The sequence below is a fragment of the Tremella mesenterica genome (assembly GCF_000271645.1).
Source record: "Tremella mesenterica DSM 1558 unplaced genomic scaffold TREMEscaffold_1, whole genome shotgun sequence".
Lineage (NCBI taxonomy): Eukaryota > Fungi > Basidiomycota > Tremellomycetes > Tremellales > Tremellaceae > Tremella > Tremella mesenterica.
Window position 1 is genome coordinate 4,168,200 of NW_006711225.1, and position 21,394 is coordinate 4,189,593.

Sequence of the window (21,394 nt, forward strand, 5' to 3'; positions counted from 1 at the left end):
ACTTCCGAGTAGGGGTGTCTGTCTTGTGAGCTTGTGAGCTGGCCAAGGGATGGGATTAATGCAGTAAAATATCTTCAAAATATTCAATATCTGGCCTTACTGTGAACGGTGGAACATTCTTGGACATCACTCTGGTACTCTGGGGGCGGTCTCTGTGGTATCTGTGGTACTAGTGGTATCTACTGAGGGCGATTAGTCTCAGAGGGTCACAAGATGACTGATAAACCCCAAGGAGACCTATCATTCAAAGGTGAGTATTCAAATCGTGATTTACGCAGAGGTCTCACTCATAGTACTCAACCTTCTGAGTAAAGAGAGAGCCATCTATGGACTCCGCAATGGTGACCATGAGCGATACAGGTCAGTGAATAGTTTCTTGGTGAAAAGATAGAGATCCGTGCTGATAGATTAGACGACACTGTGCAAACAAAATCCATCGTCTACGTCAAGTAACTCATACCACATGTGGGAAAGGTAAAGTATACAAAAAACCTTCTCCATTAACCAAAGATAGCATTCAAGATGTTCGGTCAGTCTTCCATCTTTCAGACTTGTTTAAAGCTTACTTGCAGTCACCTACATTTTATGTTGTTTTCCGTGGAACGAGCATTGACTCATTCTCACCAACTTCGAACTTTAGCTCGGGATCCCAAAGTACCGAAAGAAACCAAACGTGATCAGATTTCTTGGCTTCGACGAGCTCTCAAACTTTCTACTTTCTTCTACGACCTATCCATTTCTCTCGTTTCTGATGGTCGACTCAACAATCAGACCTTGGCCGAAATATCAATCTACCATCTTTCCGTCCGTGCGGAACTTTTCTTCGAGAAGAATCAATTCCCCGAGGTACTCACGGATCTGGCAGTTCGTCGCAATCTCCTCACTGTTTTGAGAGATGCAGCGAAGGATTCATACGATCAAGCCCTTGCTTCTGAGAGTATGGACGCTTACGATCCCATGATTCGATTTGCTGCTTACAAGCTGGGTCGGACGGAGTCGCATGACATCGAGGGCGTCGTGAGTGAGGTTGATGCGGAAATGATGGAGGAAACATTACCTGGGTTTGGTAAACTCGTTGAGAGTTTACGAGCAGAGCTGGGAGCGAATGATGTGGAAGAGAAGAGGAAAGTCTTGGAGGATATTGAATTTGCAGGTGATAAAGTGGAATTCAGAAGTGCGGAGATGGTAGGCGTCATGCTCAAAGTTCAAGACGCTTTGAAAAGGTTGAAGGGGAAAACGGAGAGTGGGAAAGGTAGAAGTATGAAGGGTTGGGATAAAGTGTTGGCGGTATTGGGTGAAGCGGAGGAAGTTGCTAAACGTTTGGTCGATGATCATGAGGTGAGTCGACTCGTGCAAATGACAAGGATGTCATGGGTTCGAGGCTAAGTTATCAGGCCGCAGCTTCGACATCTTTGCGTTCTGCAGAAACATCCAAATCTCTTTCTTTTGCTCATCAATATATCGTCTTTCTCCTCCTTTCCCATCGTATTCGTCGAGATCTCCTCCTGGCCGAATCACTCCGAGGCTCCACCCCTCTTCCGACCGACATCTCATCTTTCAAGGTTCCCGGCGGAAGGGCCAAATTGGCCGAAGCTGTCAAAGGCCTCGGGGCCATGGTGAAGCTCTACGACACCGTGTTGCAGAGTATGACGCAGCTACGCTCTCTGGCCATTGTCGAGGAACGTGATGAGGTACGAGCGGGTACTCAAGGACTCGAGGATCACTTTCATGCTACCAGGTGCTTCCTCCTGGCCCGACTCCACTGTCTCCACCCTCAACCTTCGTACGCCTCTGCTGTACAGCTTCTCTCGCGCGCAGGCTTGTTGCTTCGGCAGGCGAGGGATGAGTTGTTCAGCGCCGATGTATCTCTAAAAGAGGAGATTATTCCTTTATCAAGAGACGATTTGGCGGACCTCGAGAGGCAAGTGCAAGAACTTGATATGGCAGCGAAGAGAGGATTGTTTGGGGTCAGTGTCGAGAAGCCCTTATTCTTCGACACAGCGTTTAACTATGTCGATCTGCCAATGGATGATCTGATGATGCTTGCTGGTAGGAAGGCTTCTTCACCTGCATCCGGAGTGGAGAGAATGACAGAGGCAATTGGAAATGTAGCGGATAAGTTGACCGAGGTGAGAAAGGTGGTATCTGAAAAAGGACAAGATGTCATGGGAAGTCAAAGCGAGGAAAGTAAATCCAAGTCGTGGCTCGGAGGTTGGTTCAATAGGGGATAGAGGATATGTAGTGGACAGTATCTCTTAGCATATTCATGCACCCATACCATCCTATCATGGTCGCAAGGCCGTCATGAACATGCACAAAGTGAACGGCTATGTAATGACAAAACCACGTGGCGAACGGCGAGGAAAACTGACAAAGTCTCCTAGCCAACGGTTTTCCCACTCAGTTCTCTTTCCTTTCAAACTCACTCCATCTCCGACTCGTTTCCTCCGACATGTCCATTTAGCAATCGACGACCTAGAGAGCCGTCGGTGCTCGACATGCAACCTTCTCCCAGTCGTGTACGTACTGCTCGACAGGTCCAGAGGGGTTCGGGCTCGCCATCGACAGAGGGGCGTCATCCTCCACAAGTGCAGGATCGGGAAGTGATTCAAAAGTGTGTACATTCATTGTTTCTCATCGCCTCTGATCGTTCTTCTATTTCCCTTCTTGACCAGTTACACTGTAGTTACGTTTATTTCATCTCATACTGGCCGCTTTGAGATCATGTTTACTTGATCAATATTTCTCCATCCGATCCCTCAAATTCTCTTCGTTTCTCAGAGCGATGTCTCTTCGTCCTGTTCCTTCAGCATCCTTCCTCCAGTCATGCGAATCGTCGAAATGTCTCTGACTCACAGAAATGCTCTCGCTTTCAGTGAACAGATGAAAGAGCTTCTCAAGCTTTATCCACCCTGGACTCGAGATGTGGAAGAAGCGAGGACAAGGTGAGTTTCTTATTCCATATCTGATAGTGTTTTTTGGGCTGAGAAGGAGATCACGAGAGAGTTATATCATGCTACTTTTTCCTGAGCCTCAAGCTAGTCACGCTCAGTCGCTCGACGGATTATGGATGAAGACCTCTTACTCTCTCATCTCCGCCTATAGGGATCGTATCGCCAAAGCTGAACATCGCCTTCAAAACGGTCAGACCAATGGTAGTCGTAACACCTCTGACATCATCAAGATACGCTCTCGCTTTCATTTCGCCTTGGAAGCAGATATCGTGTTTTACAGAAATATCATTGCTAGGTTGGTGATGTATTACCGACTACTGGATGTAGCGAAGGTAGCTCTTGCCGGAGTCGGCATGGGATTCACGAATCCTTCCCCTAGGTCTCAGAGGAACGAAATAAAAGTCGGTGTTGAAGAGAAGAAAGACAGGTTGGGGTTAGTGTATAAGGCTTTGGTCTGTTTGGGAGATCTCGAAAGGTACAGAGAGTCATACAAGGATGTCACTGTGGAGAGTGAAGAAGAAACGGAGAAGTTTGCCAAGGCTATCGCATATTATGAAGCTGCCAGAAGTCTTGTACCTGATGATGGTGAGCTATTGTCTGCCTCCGTCTATCCCTCTGCTTGAGCTCCTCCTCTCTCCTATCGTATCCCGTCTTCCGCTTGCTTCCAGGACATTTCCAAAATTCTTGTTGAACCTGGACCCAGGTGTGCAATTGGCATATGCTCACCCTCAGGTTCCGCTTTCAATCAAATTGCAGTCATCAACATATACCTCAAAGACGACTTTGCCATGGGTTACTACCACTGGCGGGCCATGGCGGTCAAATCTCCGTTCAAAGACACCGACAAAATCCTTGACAAGTTCTTCACTCGAATCTTCGAACAATGGTGGAAGTTGCAACAAGATGAAGGCAACGAAAAGGTCCAGGATGTTCTTGAAGACAATACGGTGGACAGATTCAAAGGGAGTTTCCTTGTCATCATGGCTATCCTCTATCGCAAAATTGGGTAAGTCACTTGTTCAACTGTCCACATAAATATCACTCTGCTGACACGGCAGTCTCTCTCAACTCGCTGAAATCACTCGTACAGCATTGCAGGATCTCGAAACTCTCCTCCGCCAACGCAGTTTGCCCTCCGAAACCATCGCAAAGCTCACCGTGATGTGCATCGCCTCCCACTGGCATGCTCGTTCCACTGCTTCGCTCAACCCTACAGAGGCGAACGGGGAGAAAGAATCGGATTCGAAGCGGAAACGACGCCGTCAAGTCGAGCTTCGCGCACTGTCTATGACTTTGAACATCTTCGAGGTCATTTTCAAGGTCGCCATGCTGGAGGCGCAAGCTGCAGTGGATGCGTTAGTTGAAGAAGCCCAGTCTCGTGACCTGGCAGGTCCCTCTTCTCCTGACGAGCTACACCGACACATAAGCGCCGTACTCCGACGCATCCTTCCCTCACTCAGGATCATCAGTAAATGGATGAAAATACATCTCGAGTATGTCGGTCGTGTGGCGTCTACCGCAGACGATGATTTCCTCGACACTCAGCGGGCTTTCTGGAGAGCGTATGTGCTCATGTTGACTTCGATGGGAAAGATTTTCCCAATTGATCGATTGCCATCTTTGTCGACCGTGTTGGAAGAAGACATTGACATGCTGGGGTTCCTACCACTTTCCTTGGGTTCACATCCATCGACGCCCCTACCTCAACCGGGAGCGGAGGAATTAGAACACGTTCATCCAAATGAAGAGCAACTGATGCGACTTTCGGATGTTCAGGTGGATGCGAGATTGTTGTCGCAAACTTCGGTAAGTTTTGACTCATGGTGTGAATCCCGAGCTGATTTCCAGGCTGGGAAAACAATGGATTACCTACAAACCAAGACTGCGGCTGCTCTCAAGGCTGATCCGGTCATCCCGAAGACACCGCCTCCAGCTCAGCCGCCTGTCTCTATGGTCGTATCACAATCCGAGGTCGCTCTCCCTGTGCCCGTACCCATGCCTCATGTCATTCCTGAAGATTACACCAACAACTCTCTCCATCTGATACACGATCACGAAGAAATTGCTTCTGTCAGTACCGAGACCGAAGACGACCCTATCAATCTTGCCATGCGTGTCGCTCTAGGTGATTCGAACGAGATACCACATGCGGACGAGCATATTCAACCCTTTGTCGAACAACAGGTCCCTATACCCGTACATACGCCCATCAAGAGCGGTACGACAGCTCTTGACTTATTGCAAAGTCTCGTCCTCGACTCTGTCCCTCGCGCATCTCAACATACAACTGGAGGTTCTCATCCCGTCTCTCGTCAGTCCCCAGGACAAGGATCACCCTTGCTCTTCGGTGGTGATCAACACAACTCGAGTATTTGGAGCATGACCAGAGAGGAGAGTGAAAAGGGTAAGAAGAGAGTGGGACAAGCATTGTGGAATACAGGATCGACATCTGCCCCACATCTCTCTTCACAAACTTTTGCGACAACTCATACCGCTTTGCCATACGTTCGGAACGGACAACCCCTCTCCGTACCTCTCCCAGGATCGGGCTTGAATCCAACTGCTGCTTCGGGTCCGATGCCAATATCGGTCATGGGTTTGACTTCGGGTAATGGTACTGGTATTTTACCCCCTCCGCGGTCGGTATGGTCACAAGAGACTCTGTCGTCCGCTTCTGCTTGGCCTCAGTATGGGGGAACGGGATATTATGCGCATTTACCGGTATCGTGGGGACAGACTCGAGACCGTTGATTTGACACGATAAGAGGGAGAGAGTTCAGAGGAAGTGTTTCCAAACAACGAGCTCTGCGCCGTGGTAGAGTTTCCGAAGCATATCGCTCGACGTCTCCCGTTTTCTCTCCACATTGTTTCGATATACCCATTCAAGCCAATCGTCCTACCTCTCGAGTCGAGATGCCACGTCAGATAGGGCGAGGTGAATGTAGTCAGATCAACTGGACAGGGAAGAAATGCGATTTATAGCAAAACTTCCATATGTGAATGCATCGATTCATGACTCTTTCTCAGGATCATCATAGATTTTCAACCAACCTCTCCATTTCTCATCCCAAGCCACTGGTGTTTCTTTCCTCACTATCTCATACCCTTCTTCATTACCCATCCACCTTAACTCTTTCTTCTTTCTCTCTTCTCTCAATTCTGATTCCGAGACGATTTTGCTATTCGCTTCGTCTTTGGTAGGTTCCACTTCGCCCCGAGTGAGTTGAAGACGATGTTTTAAACCAGGATAATAATCATCTCTAGCTTTTTGCATTCGTTTAGGTAATTCGTCAAATGATTTCTTGTAGAACTTTTCGACGTTTTGATCGAAATCAAGGTCACTTTTTTGGTGTTCTCCTTGATTTGTATGACCATTTTCACCTTCTGTTGAGTATCCATTCTTACTTTCACCTTCTGTCATAGTGAAAGATGTCGAAGATGAGAATGCGGGAGAAGGACCCTGGAATTCCCTCGTATGAGAAAAAATCAATTTCATAGCTGCTTCTCCACCCGTTCGAACATGATGACGTTCGGTGAAAAAGTCGTATACCATCCAAGGGATTTGAAGAAAACCTTTGCGGTTCATAAATGGGACCAAAAGTAATGGAGGTTGAGGTGGTAATGTTTCGAGTTGTTTCTGTAAATGATTAGAGATGATATTGTCTGTTTGAGTATTTGATCTAAATAGTGATGAGGAGTTAGGTCGAAGGAAAGATAATCCTCCACTTGAAGATTTCGAATCAGGTCTTGCATCAGATCCAATATGTTTAGGAACGGATGGAATATCGGGATTGGGGATGTTGAAGATCTCGTCATTTGTATAATTTTCATTGGAATCGGTATCAAGTATCTCAGGAGGGATAGAAGGTTGATCGAAAATCCCATCCGAATTTAATTTCTTTTCAACTTCTTTTTCCCATATCCAAGGAGATAAATCCCCATTCCAACCTCTTCTCAAACCTTCCATATATTCTTTCAACGAAGGACGTCCAACGAGCACTATCCCCCCTTCGAGATCTTTACGTCGTACCGCTTCCGGATCAAGGACAGAAGGTACGGAGATTAGAGGAGGGGGAGGATCTAGATGAAGGTTTTGACGACGAATACGATTTATATCAGCATGAGCTTGTCGAGTTATGGAACCGTATAATGGTGAAGGTATTTGTTCGTAGTCTATTGCTGCTGCGACTAAATATGGCTGGGATTAGTTTGTGATCTCTATTTGTGTTTTTCTTTCAACAAAAGGTCCGCCCCCATGAGACGCACCAATTCAAATTTGAATGGAATGGTCCGAGAGTGAAATACTACTTGTGAGATATCTAAATAGAGTATGCAGGACAATGGTTATGAGTAGACAGAAATGATATGAATTCAAGGAGTGAAGGCAAAAGCAAATTTTTACTCTCCAGCACTACATTCCGACTGTGGACAATGGAAGTGGACCAAACTTGACATATAGTGATTTGGACATGAGGAGGGTACAGAAATTAAGTTAACTCACTTTGACATACTTTCTGAAATATCTCAACGCCCTATCCTCATCTTCATCCTCTGGCCATTTAGCACCAAAAACTTTCACTTTCCTCGGTATGTCCAAACTTCCTTCACATTTCTCCTTTCCGAATTTCTCCACCCTTTGTAAATATTCTTTTTTCAACTCTCGACATTGTTTTCGGTCATCGTAGTAGAGATAAGAGATGGTTCCTAGTACAGTGAAGAAGATGGACCAATTACGTGATGGTGGACGAGGTTTCCAAGTTAATAAACCTCGAGGTAAACCGGTATGTTCTAGTGCTGCTCGGAAACCGGTGAGAGGGGGTAGGGGTTCTGTTGTGGTTGGTTTTGATGATACTTGGGGTTGCGTAGACGTCGTAGAGCTAGTAGAGCCCGTTGGGGTTGCTGGAGGTACCGGACTTTGAGTATTTGACATGATGCAGAGTTGCAGAAGAGAATGACAAGAAATTTCTGTTCGGAAATTTCAATTCAAAAAGTCGGACTTGAACTGGAATTTCAGAATTCCGATGATTCATAATAATCTCTCTCTTGTCTTTCTTCTCTCTACTACTACTCTGCATCGTAGCAATTCGGGAGGTAGCGGGGCAGTAAGAGCCATGAAAGGATCAAGCAGTCGACTTTGTCAAACATATCGAAGATTACACTCGACCACAAACATCAACAACCTTCCCCGAATAGCACCCTTACCTCATATCTCCGTATTAGAAATATCCGGTCCCGACGCTACGAAATTCCTCAAAGGTTTGAGCTGTAAAGATGTAGATTCTCTTCAAGGAGGTTATAGTGGATTTCTCAATGCTTCTGTGAGTTTTCTCTTCTTTTGTCAATATGTTACAAAATCATGTCATAACTCCTCTTCCTTCATTACCTCATTCAATCACAGTCAGCTAGAATAGAAGTGAATAGAGATAAATGTCTAATCTAAAAGGGTAGAGTACTACATACGACATTCATAATCCCTTTATCTTCATCCACCATTCCTACTTATCTTATAACTCACCAATCCCCTTCTACTCATCCTCACCCGCTCACGACCTTACTTCCACCTTTCAAACTTCGTTCCAGAGTCCGATTTCGTGATGTATCATCTGAATGGGATGTTTTTTCCGCTTGGGGATCAAAAGAGGATATGGAAGGACATAAACCTCTGGAGAGATGGAAGTTTGGAAGTGGAGGTGCAGCTGAAAGAGGTTGGATATGGGAAGGAGGAGTAAAAGATTTAGGTTTGAAAGAAGGAGAAGTTGGTTGTTGGGATTTAAGAGCTGGCTGGGGAAGTATGGGTAAAAGGGTTTTAATACCAAAGGGAGATAAACGTGGGTATCTTTTTTCTCAATCCACTAAGCTTTCTTTAAGATATTAAACAGAGCTAAAACATCAGCATCTCTTATCTCTTCACACGATTCTGTCCTTACTGAAATATATCATCTCAATCGTACTTTACTCGGTGTACCTGAAGGTCCAACGGAAATATTACCTACCCAAGCATTACCTTTAGAAAGTTGTATGGACATTCATGGAGGTATAGATTTCCGTAAAGGTTGTTATTTAGGTCAAGAATTGACAGTACGAACATATCATACTGGTGCTACAAGAAAACGTATATTACCTATTCGACTTTTCCCTCTTTCTTCGAATAAACCTTTATCAGAAATTGTTCTCTCACCTCCCACTGTATCATCTCTCTCCACCGCCCCAACCTTGCCAGAATCTCCTCCTTTACCTGAGTTAAGTACGCCAACTTCAACGTTCTCTACCACGGGAGACTTATCACATACTTCCATCACGGACGAAGAGTCACAGATAGATATCACCTATCATCCACCTCCCGACGCAACTTTGAAAAAAGCTAGATCAGCAGGAAAGATCCTTTCTCTCCTTCCTCATCATCCGAATGTGGGATTGGGGTTGGTAAGGATTGAGATGGCCGAGAGAACATGGTGGAATGCTCCTTCGGTTGGAAGTGTAACAGACTGGGCGAAGGGAAACAGAGGTAGGTTGATAGCCAATGTCCATGGGGAAGAAATGGGGGTTTATGTTGGTATGGGAGAAGCTTATAATTCTGCTTCGCAATTTGAAAAGACGCAAGGGAATCGATGAAAAAGTACTGGTTTACTGGTAAGTATGGAGGTGTAATTTTGTGTCAACCCCACTCATATTTGAAGAGCTATAGATTGTATCTTCAGGGTAATGTACTAGATGATATACATAAAGTCAACGGTGCATTTTAACATGGAAAATTATAGATCGTCAAAGAAAGTAGCGTCGTCTTGTCGAACACGACCCATATCTCCTGACCCACCTTTACCACCTTTCTTCACTTCTTTTTTCTTCTTTGGCTGTTCTTCTTCCTCACTCTCTTCCTCCCCTTCCTTTTCCTCACCCTCGTCCTCGTCCCTTTCTTCGTTATCTTCATCTTCATCCTCATCATCATCCTCTTCTGTATCAGATTGTCCAGTCATATCCACATCCCCGTTGACTTCTGTTCTGCTGGTCCTTCCCTCCTCTTCCACATTTTCTTCCTCCATTTCCTCATCGCTCTCCTCAAACATATCTTCAACATCCGTTAGCTTGATACATAGATCATGGCTGACACTGGCCAGCCACTTGGCGTTCCGATCAAGTTTGAGACGTTCTATAGGGTAATCTTCATGAGTGGCTATCACCCCGACTATTTGTCAACTCTGACCTCACCCATTACCGTATTTTGTGACAAGGCCTTAGCAGGTGCAGATATGCAGGACTTACGAAACTTGTTCGGTAACAGTTGTAAAACCCGTATCATACCATCTTCAGAACCGGTAGCAATGACATCGGGAGTGAGAGCCACCAGAGCGTCTATAGAAGCTGGATGTCCCGGTACTCTGTCGACGCCTATAGACATTAATACATTCCTCCTCAACCATTCTCACTAGAGAGTGGATGCATGACATGTATCACGTGGAATATCTGATGGGAAACTCACAATCTCCCCAACCGGACTTCCGATTCCATATACTCACCACACCCAGTCCCGTACCAACGGCCAACTTGGTACCACCCTTGATAGGGACCAAAGAGAGAAGTTCGTCTTCTTGATCTTCTGAAATGGCCAAAGGGACAGTTTTATTGACTCGTATGTCAATGACGGAAAGACGTCCATCTCCTCTGTTCTGTCAACACAGTATTATGTCTCATTTTTCTCGCACAATCTCCACTTCCATTCACGGAACATATGAGGTTCTGGCATCGCATAGGACTCGGGTGGATTTGATTAATCACTTCTGTCCAAGAACGAGGAACATCTCACGGAGAATTAGCTTAGTCAGGCGTGAAATGACCGTGAGAGGTCGGAAGGGTTGTAAGTATTATTTTCGTGATAGAGGATAGACTCACGAAGTGGAAACTAATTGTCGTTTATCATCGAAATAACAAAAATCAGATATATAATCTTGATGATGATTATACGATCGTATACAATCTTCTTTTCTCGGATCCCAGAACCTTATAAGTCCTTCATCGTCTCCTGAAGCTAGTAGATTTTCGTTGACACAGAATAATCTGTTGATGGGTGTTCTGTTCGTCAGTAGTTTCCCTTGTGACCCTGACCTTGAGAACGCTATACGGGCTACCACTTCCCAATGACCAAAAGGTATGTATTTTATATATGCTCACAGATAACAAGTCAAGTCTCCAGCATGGGAATGAGATGAGATGTTAAGGGGAAAGCGAACTAACTCATGAGCTCCAGCCCTTTCTTGCTTGACCTTCCCTGATTCCGCATCCAATCGACTGTCCCGTCAGCTTTACACCAAGTTTGAAGAAGACAACTGACAACAGTGCTCCACTCTTTCCTCCTACCCAGACAGACTCCCCCATTTGATTCACTACTACAGCCCTGGCTGTTCTTCTGGTGGGTCTTGCGGTCCATGATGTCGAGGAAGACTCGCCTAGGGTGTCGTCGTACCTGAATGCTTTCACCTCACCAGTAAGGAGAGAGGTGTATAGGATGGGAGAGGTGGGGTGAAAAGCGACGTCGAAGGGCTGGTAGTGTAAGCAAGGCCGAGTCACAAGACGATTAGCTTACTTGGTTTTTAAGCTTGATATCGGGCATGTTGAACTACGAGTATAGTCTATAGGAAACTTGTCCATGTAATTGACGAAGACTCGATGGATGGATTTTGCGAACTTTTTCTGAAGGGTGCGGAGATGAATTGATGTCCGTGTGACATGGACGGAGAGTGTTGTGATGGCGAGGATGGCGCATATGTTAGCCTTGGAATAGCTGCTATCTGCTGAATGATCTAATTACACTGATGCAGATATACATATGAAGATATTCAATCTCTATAATCTCTTCTTACCATGTCCCGCGACATCTTTCTCAAACCTCGCTTTCTTCCTCCTCCCCCCCTCGCTTTCTTTGACACCGCCCTTCTTGGCTCTGTCTAAAACCCCGCCCCTCTTCCCTATACCACTACTTACGCTCTCCCATAAACCTTTGGATCCTCGTTCACCTAACACACCCTCCAATTCCGCTTCCAATCCGTTCTGTCTTCTGCCTCTACTCCTGGCCGGACCACCAACCCCGTATCCCAACGCCAAAGCCTCTTCATCTTCCCTCCGTCGTTTAGCTTCACGTTTACTGGTGACCAACCTTGTCATATTCTCCTCCTCGAACTGATTCATTCTAGCCAGTTCTGCAGCTCGTTTAGCTGAGGTCGAGTTGGAATGCGATTGCGCTTGGACCGGACGAGTAGCCAAACCAGAGGTGGATTGGAGTAGAGGTGCGCCGTTCATTGTTGCTGCAAACTCTGATAGAAGAGCGGGAGCCCGTCGTTCGGTACGACGGGATTTGGTGGACTCTGTGTATGGCACCGCTGCGACCCTAGGTGGACGATAGACTGCAGAAGGCCCGTCGTCGTCTGCATCCCTGGTTGAATCCTTGGCAACGCTTGACAACATGGCGGAAGTATATGGACGAAAGGACAGAGGGTCTGAACTGATCAGCTTGTCATTGAATATGTCACATGAAGTGACTGACCATCCTCAACTTCCTCCACTATTGCCTGACCGCGAACCTCTTCCGCTTCGGCGAGAGCGGACAGTTTCTTGATTTGATACTCTAACTTTCCTTCTAACCCTTTGATCTTATCCATGACCTCGCGGTTCACGCTCAGTTCTCGTATGATCTCTCTCATCGCATCTTCGGGCTTGTCAATCACTAGAGGTGATCGCGAAGAGGACGCGAATGAAGTTTCTGCGTACAAGCCTGACGACGGTTCAATCCCTTGTATCCGTAAAGCCAAGAGGATCACCAGGTGATGCAGCGATGAGAGTAGCAGGTGAGGACGTAGGAGTAACAGAGATAATCCCGAAGACATATCAAGTGATGAATCGTTCGTCTTGACCCTATCCATCAGATGACCTTCACTATCAAAAAATGGCTTCTCGTGCTCACTTTTCCATCAAGGGCCGGAGAGCACTACTAGTGGCCTGCGCAGAAACTTGCACGTCGCTCAATAATGTTGAGACCTGTTCAGAAGAAAGTGGATTCTCTGCTTCTGCCATATTGTCTACATGTCAGCTATGTCTTCAAAAAACGAGCTAACGTTATAACCCTCAGTCACGAGTTTTCTAGGCTCGCTCCTCCCTACTAGAGAGGATTGGTGCGTTTAATCAGGCAAGCTCTTGGAGCTCAGTGCCCAGTGCGTATCATCTTTGGGTTACTGTTCGTTGTATGGGGAATTCACAGGATGAGAGAGACTCACATCGTATACTACGGCCGTAGAAATAGTTCACAGTGAAAGACTCAGGAGGAGGACAGACGAGAGACGACCAAAATCTTTTGAAGCTTTGTGCGGTTGTATATTTGTCAATAGGCCTGCATATTCTAGAAACCTTCGCGGGCCTAACTTTATTGCCCTTTTGGTTCTGACTTTTGCCGGTGGAAGACGTCAGTTTGGCTTTGCATTCCATCATCCCGGGCGTAGCACGGTATATAACGGGCTCTTTCTCAGACGTTCCTGGAAAAAAAAAGGAGAAAACCCCGTGGGATTCTGCAGAGTGGCACTTGTTTTGAGCTATTGCCATGAAGGACCTTCAGTTCCAACTCTTGATAGCATGCACTGCTCTAATCGTGTACGGCAGAAGTGTCGTGCTCCACCTGGCACTTTTCTTACTTTACAACACTTCTTGAAGAGTAATACAGGCCCAACTGCTGGTCAAGTTCTCAAGACTTGTTGCTTCTGCCGCAAGAAATCCCCAATACTCCCGGCCACACCTCAACACCGTACACCTGCCCAGCTATGTCAACTTTGCGGCTCAACCCTTGATACCCCTGCCTTCCGTGACAATCGTGGGCGGCTCAGACGTACCTGCTTGTCTTGTCAAGATGGTGATACTCCACCCAACAATCAGTCAAAAAACTGCCATCCTCGACCACACGGTACTCCATCTGATACATCTGGCCTCACCCCTCAATCTTCCCGAGCTGCTGCCCGTCCACGGACCCGCCCACCCACACCCCCCTCTCCCACACCTCTGCGTCCCAATCCGCTACCTCTACAACGGCCACCACGTTCCCGCAGACCTCCCCAACGCTTTGTGACCCCTCCTCCTCCAGTACCTCCCCAGCCTGTCCCTCCTCCCCAAGTGCGTGTGAGACCCAATGCCAATCGTTATAAATGCACCCAATGTCGTCACTGGCAGGACAGCAGCTGTTATGACATGGACCCAAATGGACATAGACACCGGACGTGCCGTACATGTTTACAGCGTAATCGAGAACGATATCAAGCAAGGCAGCAGATCCATTCACCCGAGCCATCCTACGCAACAGACCCCTCCCCCTTCCTTCCCATCAGTGCCTCCTTGGACGAGAATCACCTACATAATACTTGTTTATCAGATACGGCAATTTCTCACATTGAGGACTTCTACTCTGCTCTAGAAGAAGAGCGGCTTGAAACTTGTAGTGCCTGCAATGAGCGGTGGTTTGGTATGGATGTCAAGGAAGGAAAGTGCAGTACATGCCGGAAAGGTCGTGAATCAATATGGAGTGCAGATAATAATATGGATCCTGGTATGTTGCTCCTTTCTCTTCTTTGTGCTCTACTGATTGATAGGCCCATGTCTTGCAGAATTGTGCAGACGGGAAGGTGTCCCTCCCCCCGAACCCCCCACCCAGATTGAAGAGATGCTGCTGTCACGCTACCATGTCCTACTCCAAACTTGCAAGGTGAATGGGGGTCAGACAAAGTATAGTGGACACACCTGTCTCTTTACATATGACAATGTCCGCTTTCTTGACAAGCTTCCTCTCATCCCAGCCGACCTTGACATCCTCATCATCCGTCCATCCAGTACCTCTTCCACTGCTGTTGACAATTTTGCAACACGTCCCGAGTTTCAAGTCAAACGTGAAAGGGTTTTACAGAATCTCCAAGCGCTACAACGTTTTCATCCTGATTACATCTCTGTTGAGATAGATCATCAGACATTGGCAAGTCTTCCTGAAAATGGATCGGTCTTCCATCAACTTCGATCTACAGTATTAGAGGACTCCAACACGTCAAATGACAGTGATCAAGGTCCCATCCTAGATGAGGACAACGTGGAAGCTGGACTAGTCACTGAAGGAGTGATTCCAAATGTTGGTAGAGGGGTGGATGTCATCTCCGAGACACGCAATGTGCTGCAAAATATTGTCCAGCAAGATATCGTCCTTTCGGCTCCAATCATCAGATCAACTCTTGTAAATGAGCATGACGAGTCAATCTCTTTCCTGAGAAAGGCTTTTCCATTCCTCTACCCTTCAGGCCAAGGTGATCTTCGAGGTGATCGACAGCATCGGGTCAGTGAAGCAGATTATTTCAATCACCTCATACGTTATAAGGATGGTAGATTTGCGGCTCATCCACGCTTCCGGTGAGCTCTTCTGCTCATCCATACTTGTGCTCATGTGAACAGATATTATGCTTTCAATTGCCTCATGCGGTGGAGAACCAAAAAGCTTGCCGGATTCTATGTCAGTCGGAATGAGGAGGATCGAGGTCTGGTTGCTGGGGATTTTGCTGAGCTATTGGAAGGAGACGCCAGAGACCTGGCTACTCGAGTACGCCGAGCTGCCAGCTCGCTAATTGGAACACCGCCATATTGGGGTCAACAAAGCAAGAATCTCCAGTCCATGATCCGCCAACTTGGAACACCCCATGCCTTCATCACACATTCGGCTGCAGATGTTCAATGGCCAGATCTTCATCGGCACATGCCTCAAGCAAATCCCCTACCCACCAATGAGAGAGAGCGGCAAAAGATAAACTCGCGTAACATCATTGACAATCCTGCGATTGCTGCTTGGTGGTTTCAAAGACGATGGACACTCTTCCTCAAACATGTGATAACCCCTCTTTTCAAGGTCAAGGATCACTGGTTTCGATATGAATGGCAACATCGCGGCTCAAGCCATGTTCATGGGCTCATCTGGCTGGATCAAGCACCCTCGCCTGATGATCTCAATCTTCACAATCCAGACTCCATCTCTGCCTTCCTTGATTTCTGGGCACCACGAATTACCGCTATCAACCCTCATCCGGAGGAGCCTCCCGCATCAGTCCATCCCTCCTCTGTTCCCTTCCAAGATCTGTCCTTCACAAATCAAGACCTTGCTCAAATTCTCAATCGTGTTCAACAACATTCCAAGTGCTCCTCCTACTGCCTACGTCGGAAAAAAGGTTCACCCCCAGATGCACCCCTACAGTGCCGGTTCTCCTTTCCCAAAGAGGTTTGCAACCAGATGACAGTGTCGCTCAATGAAAGCGGCAATAAATCTCTTTCTATCCTTCGCAACTCTCCTCTCTTGAATCAGTACAATCCAGTCCTATTGCTTGGCTGGCGTGCCAATATCGACATCAGCCCTTGCACTGATCCCCATGCGGTGGCAACATATATTGCCAAGTACGCTTCGAAAGCAGAAAAGCCTTCAATAATGTTCAGTGAAGTGATGATCAGTATTGCCCAGCGACTTGAGGAGGAGATCACAGCAAGAGTTGTCTATCAGAAAATGCTCAGTCGAATCATTACCGAAAGGGATTGGAGTGCCCAAGAGGTCTGCCACATCCTTCTTCAATGTAAAATGATGTCAGCTTCCCGGGAATTTGTGTCGTTATGCTTGTTAGCAAATCGGAAACGTCGCATGAGGCAGGACTTGGAGAATGGGGTAGATGAAGGTGAACCAGTTGAGGAGAGTGATTTGAGGGATGCTTATGAGAAGCGTGCAGATGAGTACAAGGAGATTTCTCTGTATGAGTGGGCACAGAGCTATCGGCGGGTTCGTGGAAGGATTGTTCATAGACAGCATGCTGCTGTTGTGAGCCTATGGCCACTCTACCATCCAGGAGCCTTGGAGTCCCATGAAAATGAGGACTGGTGTCGAGCCAGACTACTCCTCCATCATCCTCATCGGAATCCCAATGAACTCAAGGAAGAGGACGAGACTTGGGAAATGGCATATGCACGTTGTCAAGAGGCCCATCCAAATGGTCATCAAGATACACTTCCTACACGTCCACGACGGCAGCAAGTTCAACATGCCGGTGACTCTTCAGAGTGGTCAGAAGATGAGGAGCAGGAGGAGGTACGAGAGCAGGATGATTGGCAGGAATATGCTGGACTAGGACCGGAGATGGACTGGGATGGATTGCAGGGTCCGCAGTTGGGCACACGACTCATTGATGTTGAAGAGGACTGGCACCAGACACTGATAGAATGGGGTGATGAAGGTTTGAAGGAGCGTACAGCCTTCCTTGGGATTGCAAAACAGATGGTAAGTTGTGAGAAAGATACACTTAGGCTGATGAGAGCAGGGTGCAGAGGCTGTCATACGTGAAGCTGTTGACTTCACACTTTTGAATGGAAATCAACAAAAAGTCTTTGACAAAGTCATGGCCCATGCTCGGCAGCAAGTCCTTGACATAGCTATCCCTCCCTTCCGTCTCAATGTCGACGGCACTGCTGGAACCGGTAAATCATTCCTCATTGAAGCTCTATCACAAGCCCTTGACTCACTGTATGCGGACAATGGAAGGACAACACCTGTTCGTCGACTTGCACCGACTGGCGTTGCAGCATTCAACATTGCAGGCGAGACGTATCAATCAGCACTTGGACTTGGAATCAATCTTGAAACGGCACAGACAAGTGTGCAAGGGAAATTAGGTCATCTACAAGAAAGCTGGCGGGCAGTACAATACCTCATCATTGACGAGAAAAGTATGATTGGTCGACGTGCCCTTGGATTGATAGACAACACCTTTCGGCAGATCTTCCCATCTAGAGAGCATCTCCCGTTTGGAGGATTGTGTGTCCTGCTCTTTGGTGATTTCGGTCAACTCCCTCCTGTTGCCGACACTCCACTCTACCACCCTACCATCTTTCCCTCTACCAATCACCAGAAACAGATGTCCAACACTGGCCGATATGCCTATCTGTCCTTCAATGAAAGTATTGAGCTCAATATGGTCATGCGGCAAGCAGGAACAGACCCAACATCATTAGCCTTCAAAAGCACCCTTGCGCGTCTTCGAGAGGGTCAACCTATTCAGGAGGACTACACACTCCTTCGACGACGATTCTGGGACGCACTCCCTGTGGATGAACGCAATAGCTTTGCAAATGAAGCGGTCTTTCTCTGTGCACAATCTGCTATGGTAGCTGAACTCAACATCAACTCGCTTGTTCAAGCCTCAAAGCCGGTGTTACGATCAGTTGCTCGCTCCACTGGACCCGACTCAACACGAGCATCCGAAAACACAGCAGGTTCACCCCAGATCCTCTACCTCATGCTCGGAGCTCGAGTAATGCTCACTCGTAATCTGTGGACTGCCATGGGGTTGACAAATGGTACCACTGGCCAAATCCATTCGATTGCCCTGGCCGCAGGTGACACACCACAACAATGTACCCCTGCAGTGGTGATGGTTGCCTTCCCATCTTACAAGGGACCTTCAACATGGCATACCAATGATGGTATCCCAGTATTACCAATAATACCCCAGACAACCACATGGGAGGGTACAGGTGGTGCTCGATGTACACGTCGACAGATACCCCTCAAGCTTGCCTATGCCATCACCATCCACAAATGTCAAGGCCTCACACTTCCTAGAGCCGTTATCAACATTGGCGAATCAGATTTCAGTCGAGGTCTGACATTTGTTGCCGTGTCACGAGTGAAAACACTTGACAGTCTTGCATTTCGACCAGGATTTAGTTGGGAGAGACTCCAGAAAGTTGGGAGGCAAGTCAGAAGGGGTAGACAGAAAGATGGTTGGGATCTATCCAAGGAGGATGAAGAGAGGCGGCAAGGATTACCTTTTCTCCCAGTCTTGGAAGTCACAAACGGAGCTGCATCATCTACGGAACTACATGAGTCGTGAGTCTCTTCTTTCTCTCATGAGCCGCACACTATTCTGAAAAGCTCCTGTGATCTGACAGGAGGATCCCCACCTATCCACTTCACTAAATTGTGCTCCCTCATGTAACCAACAGCTAAGCGTCCCATGGAGATCAGTGGGTCCCCTCCAGACAACCTCAGCCCACCCATCTGTCGGAGCATGTCCCACTACCACCCCAAGCTCTGGCCACCAAAATTCACCTCCATGCAGTTGTTTGCTGACACGAGACAGATCTCCACTGAACCTTCCTTCTCTGACAGCTCCAGCAAAGAATAGTCCAATGTTGAATGGAGAGGTGTCTCGATCCTGATGAGGTGTGTTGGAGAAACCGCCACGAGTAGTGGAGAACATGTTGGCACCTGGAGTGTTCTTCCATAGCCCTGAGTCAATAGCTTGTACGTCAAAACGAGGAATATGATTATCTTCCGCATGGCGTTGAGTTGCATTGAACGCTGCTTGAAACAAGATCTTGAAGCGTCTGTCAAAGTAGTCGGCAACCTTTGGCATTTCCAGATCAATCTCCTCAAGCTGATCCCCCTTCCCCTGTTTTGGCTTGTAGCGGGTGATACCTTCCCCCGGGACAAAAGAGTTACGCCACCCATACTCTGCCATCACTCCATGAGGTATTGCTTTTGACTCCTTGGCATGGGATGCCCCATTGGTCTTGATGATGTTGTTGTTGGTACGTGATATGAGGTCGACAACACGCATGATATTGAGAGCCTCATTCTTTGAAGACTGGCTGAGATGTTTAAGATTTCTGTAATAGACCACACCAAAGACTTCTCCCTCCTCCCCTTTGGTCTTGTCGACAAGGATGTTGAAGCCAGCTCGAAGTTGGATGAGGGGTGATAAATGATTGTCACGGAGGGCTTTTGTAATTTCGGGTAAAGATATAAAGCCTTTACAATTGGGATTGTGGAGATTGGTAGTAATAATATTGTTGATGACATGAAGACGTGATGGGTCGGGTTGACAAAGATGAAGAATGATATCCTCACCAACATGATCAAGACCTAAGAGTTGTGGAAGGTAGGCAGATGGAGTTTGGAGATGGGCCTCATGACGAGCAGTAATGATGAGAGAATGGTGATATGCTCGCCGTTGAGTGTGTGTACGGCCTATCATGTGTGAGCTTTGTACAATTAAAGAAGCAGTCACAGTTGTGATTATGGATGCTTGCAGGGTTGGTAGAGCAGTGTTGACAAAACATGCCACATACCAACCCATCTCCTGAGCAACATCTGACAGAGATGTGCCACATAGAGAGAACAAGGGGAGAAAGATGGGGCCGCTGAGCTGGCTGAGCAATGTTGACAAAACATGCCACATACCAACCCACGTCCTGAGCAACACCTGACAAAGGAGTGCCACATGAACTGGAACGGGGGACAAGAATGGGTTGAGAGATGTGTGAAGAATGAGAGGAGAGAGAGAGGGGAACTCACGAGTCACGGGGGTAGTTCCTTCTAGCAGTCCAGATATAGAATTTGAGTGTCCTTCAGAAGTCACGGTATCTATCAGTCAGTCATGGAGGAACATTGATTTCATCTCTCTATCTACTTGGCAAATTTGCCCAAAAAATTGTAAAAGTCGTTCCCCGCACCTTCCAACTTCTTCCTGGCCTCAAGAGCAACCTCAAGAGCAGCATCAAGGGCCTCATAGGCATTGTCATACTGATGCTCAAAGGTTTTGAACTCACCCTTCTCTTCCTCACTTGTGTACTTCTCCTTCTTAGCAAACTCATCCCTCATTTTGGGCAAATCATCCACATGCTCTCCGTAAGCCCTCTTCCTCTTCCTCTCCTCTTTCTCTTTCTCTTTCTCTTTTTTCTTTTCCTCTTCCTGTTCTTTTTCTTCTTCCTCCTGAGCTTCTTCCTCCTGCTCCAAGTTCAGGCTTGTTGGCATTGGCGGGACAAAAGAGGGAAGAGGCACAGCTGATTGCTTGTGATAGAGGTATATGAGAGTGTAGGGACGATCAAAGACGCTGAGTGGTTCCCAGGAATCGTCCTCACAAGGGAATCCTGACCAATGGACAAGCCATCTCTTAGTCTTTCTGTTGTAATCATGGATGAAATCCACATCATATCTCACTGAAGCTGAACATCAGCATGATTCAAGTATGACGTAAGAAGAAGTTATACAGCATGAGTTCAGGGTGGTAAAGGTTGTGAAGGCAATCCTGTAGGATGAGGGAGTAAGGGGGTGGGTTGGCTTAGTGGAGCGGAGGGAGGCGCAACTCACAATCTTCGGTGGCCTTTAAGAATTCTGTCTCGCTGACACTGTCCTCACTCTCCATCTCCTTTATATCTGTGCCCTCTGTCTCTGTTCCAGAACTAATGGTGATAGTCTCCACTTCAGTTTCCGCTTGGGATTCCGCTTCAGTCTCAGTTCCATACTCAATAACAGGCTCCGGTGTTGGTAGGCCAGCTGAGGATAATGGTGAAGATTCAACAGAGCTCATTTCCGCAGTGTATGTTTGAAGAATATATCA

General features: G+C 47.1%; 7 protein-coding genes across 7 annotated transcripts; 3 read left to right on the forward strand and 4 right to left on the reverse strand.

Moving 5' to 3' along the window:
• Positions 1–139: 139 nt before the first annotated feature.
• On the forward strand, positions 140–2,284 carry TREMEDRAFT_37192 (uncharacterized protein). Its single transcript, XM_007000816.1, has 5 exons — positions 140–250; positions 294–360; positions 413–529; positions 573–1,338; positions 1,395–2,284. Exons 1-5 carry the CDS (start codon positions 214–216, stop codon positions 2,229–2,231), a joined length of 1,824 nt encoding a protein of 607 aa, XP_007000878.1. The 5' UTR covers positions 140–213; the 3' UTR covers positions 2,232–2,284.
• Positions 2,285–5,246: 2,962 nt separating this feature from the next.
• TREMEDRAFT_56141 (uncharacterized protein) lies at positions 5,247–5,976 on the forward strand. The gene has a single exon (XM_007001023.1). It carries the CDS (start codon positions 5,334–5,336, stop codon positions 5,703–5,705), a length of 372 nt encoding a protein of 123 aa, XP_007001085.1. The 5' UTR covers positions 5,247–5,333; the 3' UTR covers positions 5,706–5,976.
• TREMEDRAFT_24942 (uncharacterized protein) lies at positions 5,965–7,884 on the reverse strand (the record flags this gene model as incomplete). Its single annotated transcript, XM_007000498.1, has 4 exons — positions 5,965–6,308; positions 6,414–6,617; positions 6,681–7,152; positions 7,456–7,884. 4 exons carry the CDS (start codon positions 7,882–7,884, stop codon positions 5,965–5,967), a joined length of 1,449 nt encoding a protein of 482 aa, XP_007000560.1.
• A 169-nt stretch (positions 7,885–8,053) lies between these two features.
• TREMEDRAFT_73002 (uncharacterized protein) lies at positions 8,054–9,682 on the forward strand. The gene is made up of 3 exons (XM_007002128.1): positions 8,054–8,272; positions 8,398–8,782; positions 8,848–9,682. The coding sequence occupies exons 1-3, from the start codon at positions 8,066–8,068 to the stop codon at positions 9,564–9,566; spliced, it is 1,311 nt and encodes a 436-aa protein (XP_007002190.1). The 5' UTR covers positions 8,054–8,065; the 3' UTR covers positions 9,567–9,682.
• Positions 9,683–9,706: 24 nt separating this feature from the next.
• Positions 9,707–11,559, reverse strand: TREMEDRAFT_59329 (uncharacterized protein; the record flags this gene model as incomplete). Its single annotated transcript, XM_007001551.1, has 8 exons — positions 9,707–10,137; positions 10,215–10,340; positions 10,432–10,447; positions 10,469–10,613; positions 10,842–11,021; positions 11,184–11,237; positions 11,281–11,489; positions 11,533–11,559. 8 exons carry the CDS (start codon positions 11,557–11,559, stop codon positions 9,707–9,709), a joined length of 1,188 nt encoding a protein of 395 aa, XP_007001613.1.
• Positions 11,560–11,792: 233 nt separating this feature from the next.
• TREMEDRAFT_59330 (uncharacterized protein) lies at positions 11,793–14,274 on the reverse strand (the record flags this gene model as incomplete). Its single annotated transcript, XM_007001552.1, has 5 exons — positions 11,793–12,442; positions 12,490–12,857; positions 12,907–13,021; positions 13,217–13,329; positions 13,970–14,274. 5 exons carry the CDS (start codon positions 14,272–14,274, stop codon positions 11,793–11,795), a joined length of 1,551 nt encoding a protein of 516 aa, XP_007001614.1.
• Positions 14,275–18,868: 4,594 nt separating this feature from the next.
• TREMEDRAFT_59332 (uncharacterized protein) lies at positions 18,869–21,364 on the reverse strand (the record flags this gene model as incomplete). The annotated part of the gene is made up of 4 exons (XM_007001553.1): positions 18,869–20,022; positions 20,350–20,418; positions 20,604–20,999; positions 21,145–21,364. The coding sequence occupies 4 exons, from the start codon at positions 21,362–21,364 to the stop codon at positions 18,869–18,871; spliced, it is 1,839 nt and encodes a 612-aa protein (XP_007001615.1).
• Positions 21,365–21,394: the final 30 nt, after the last annotated feature.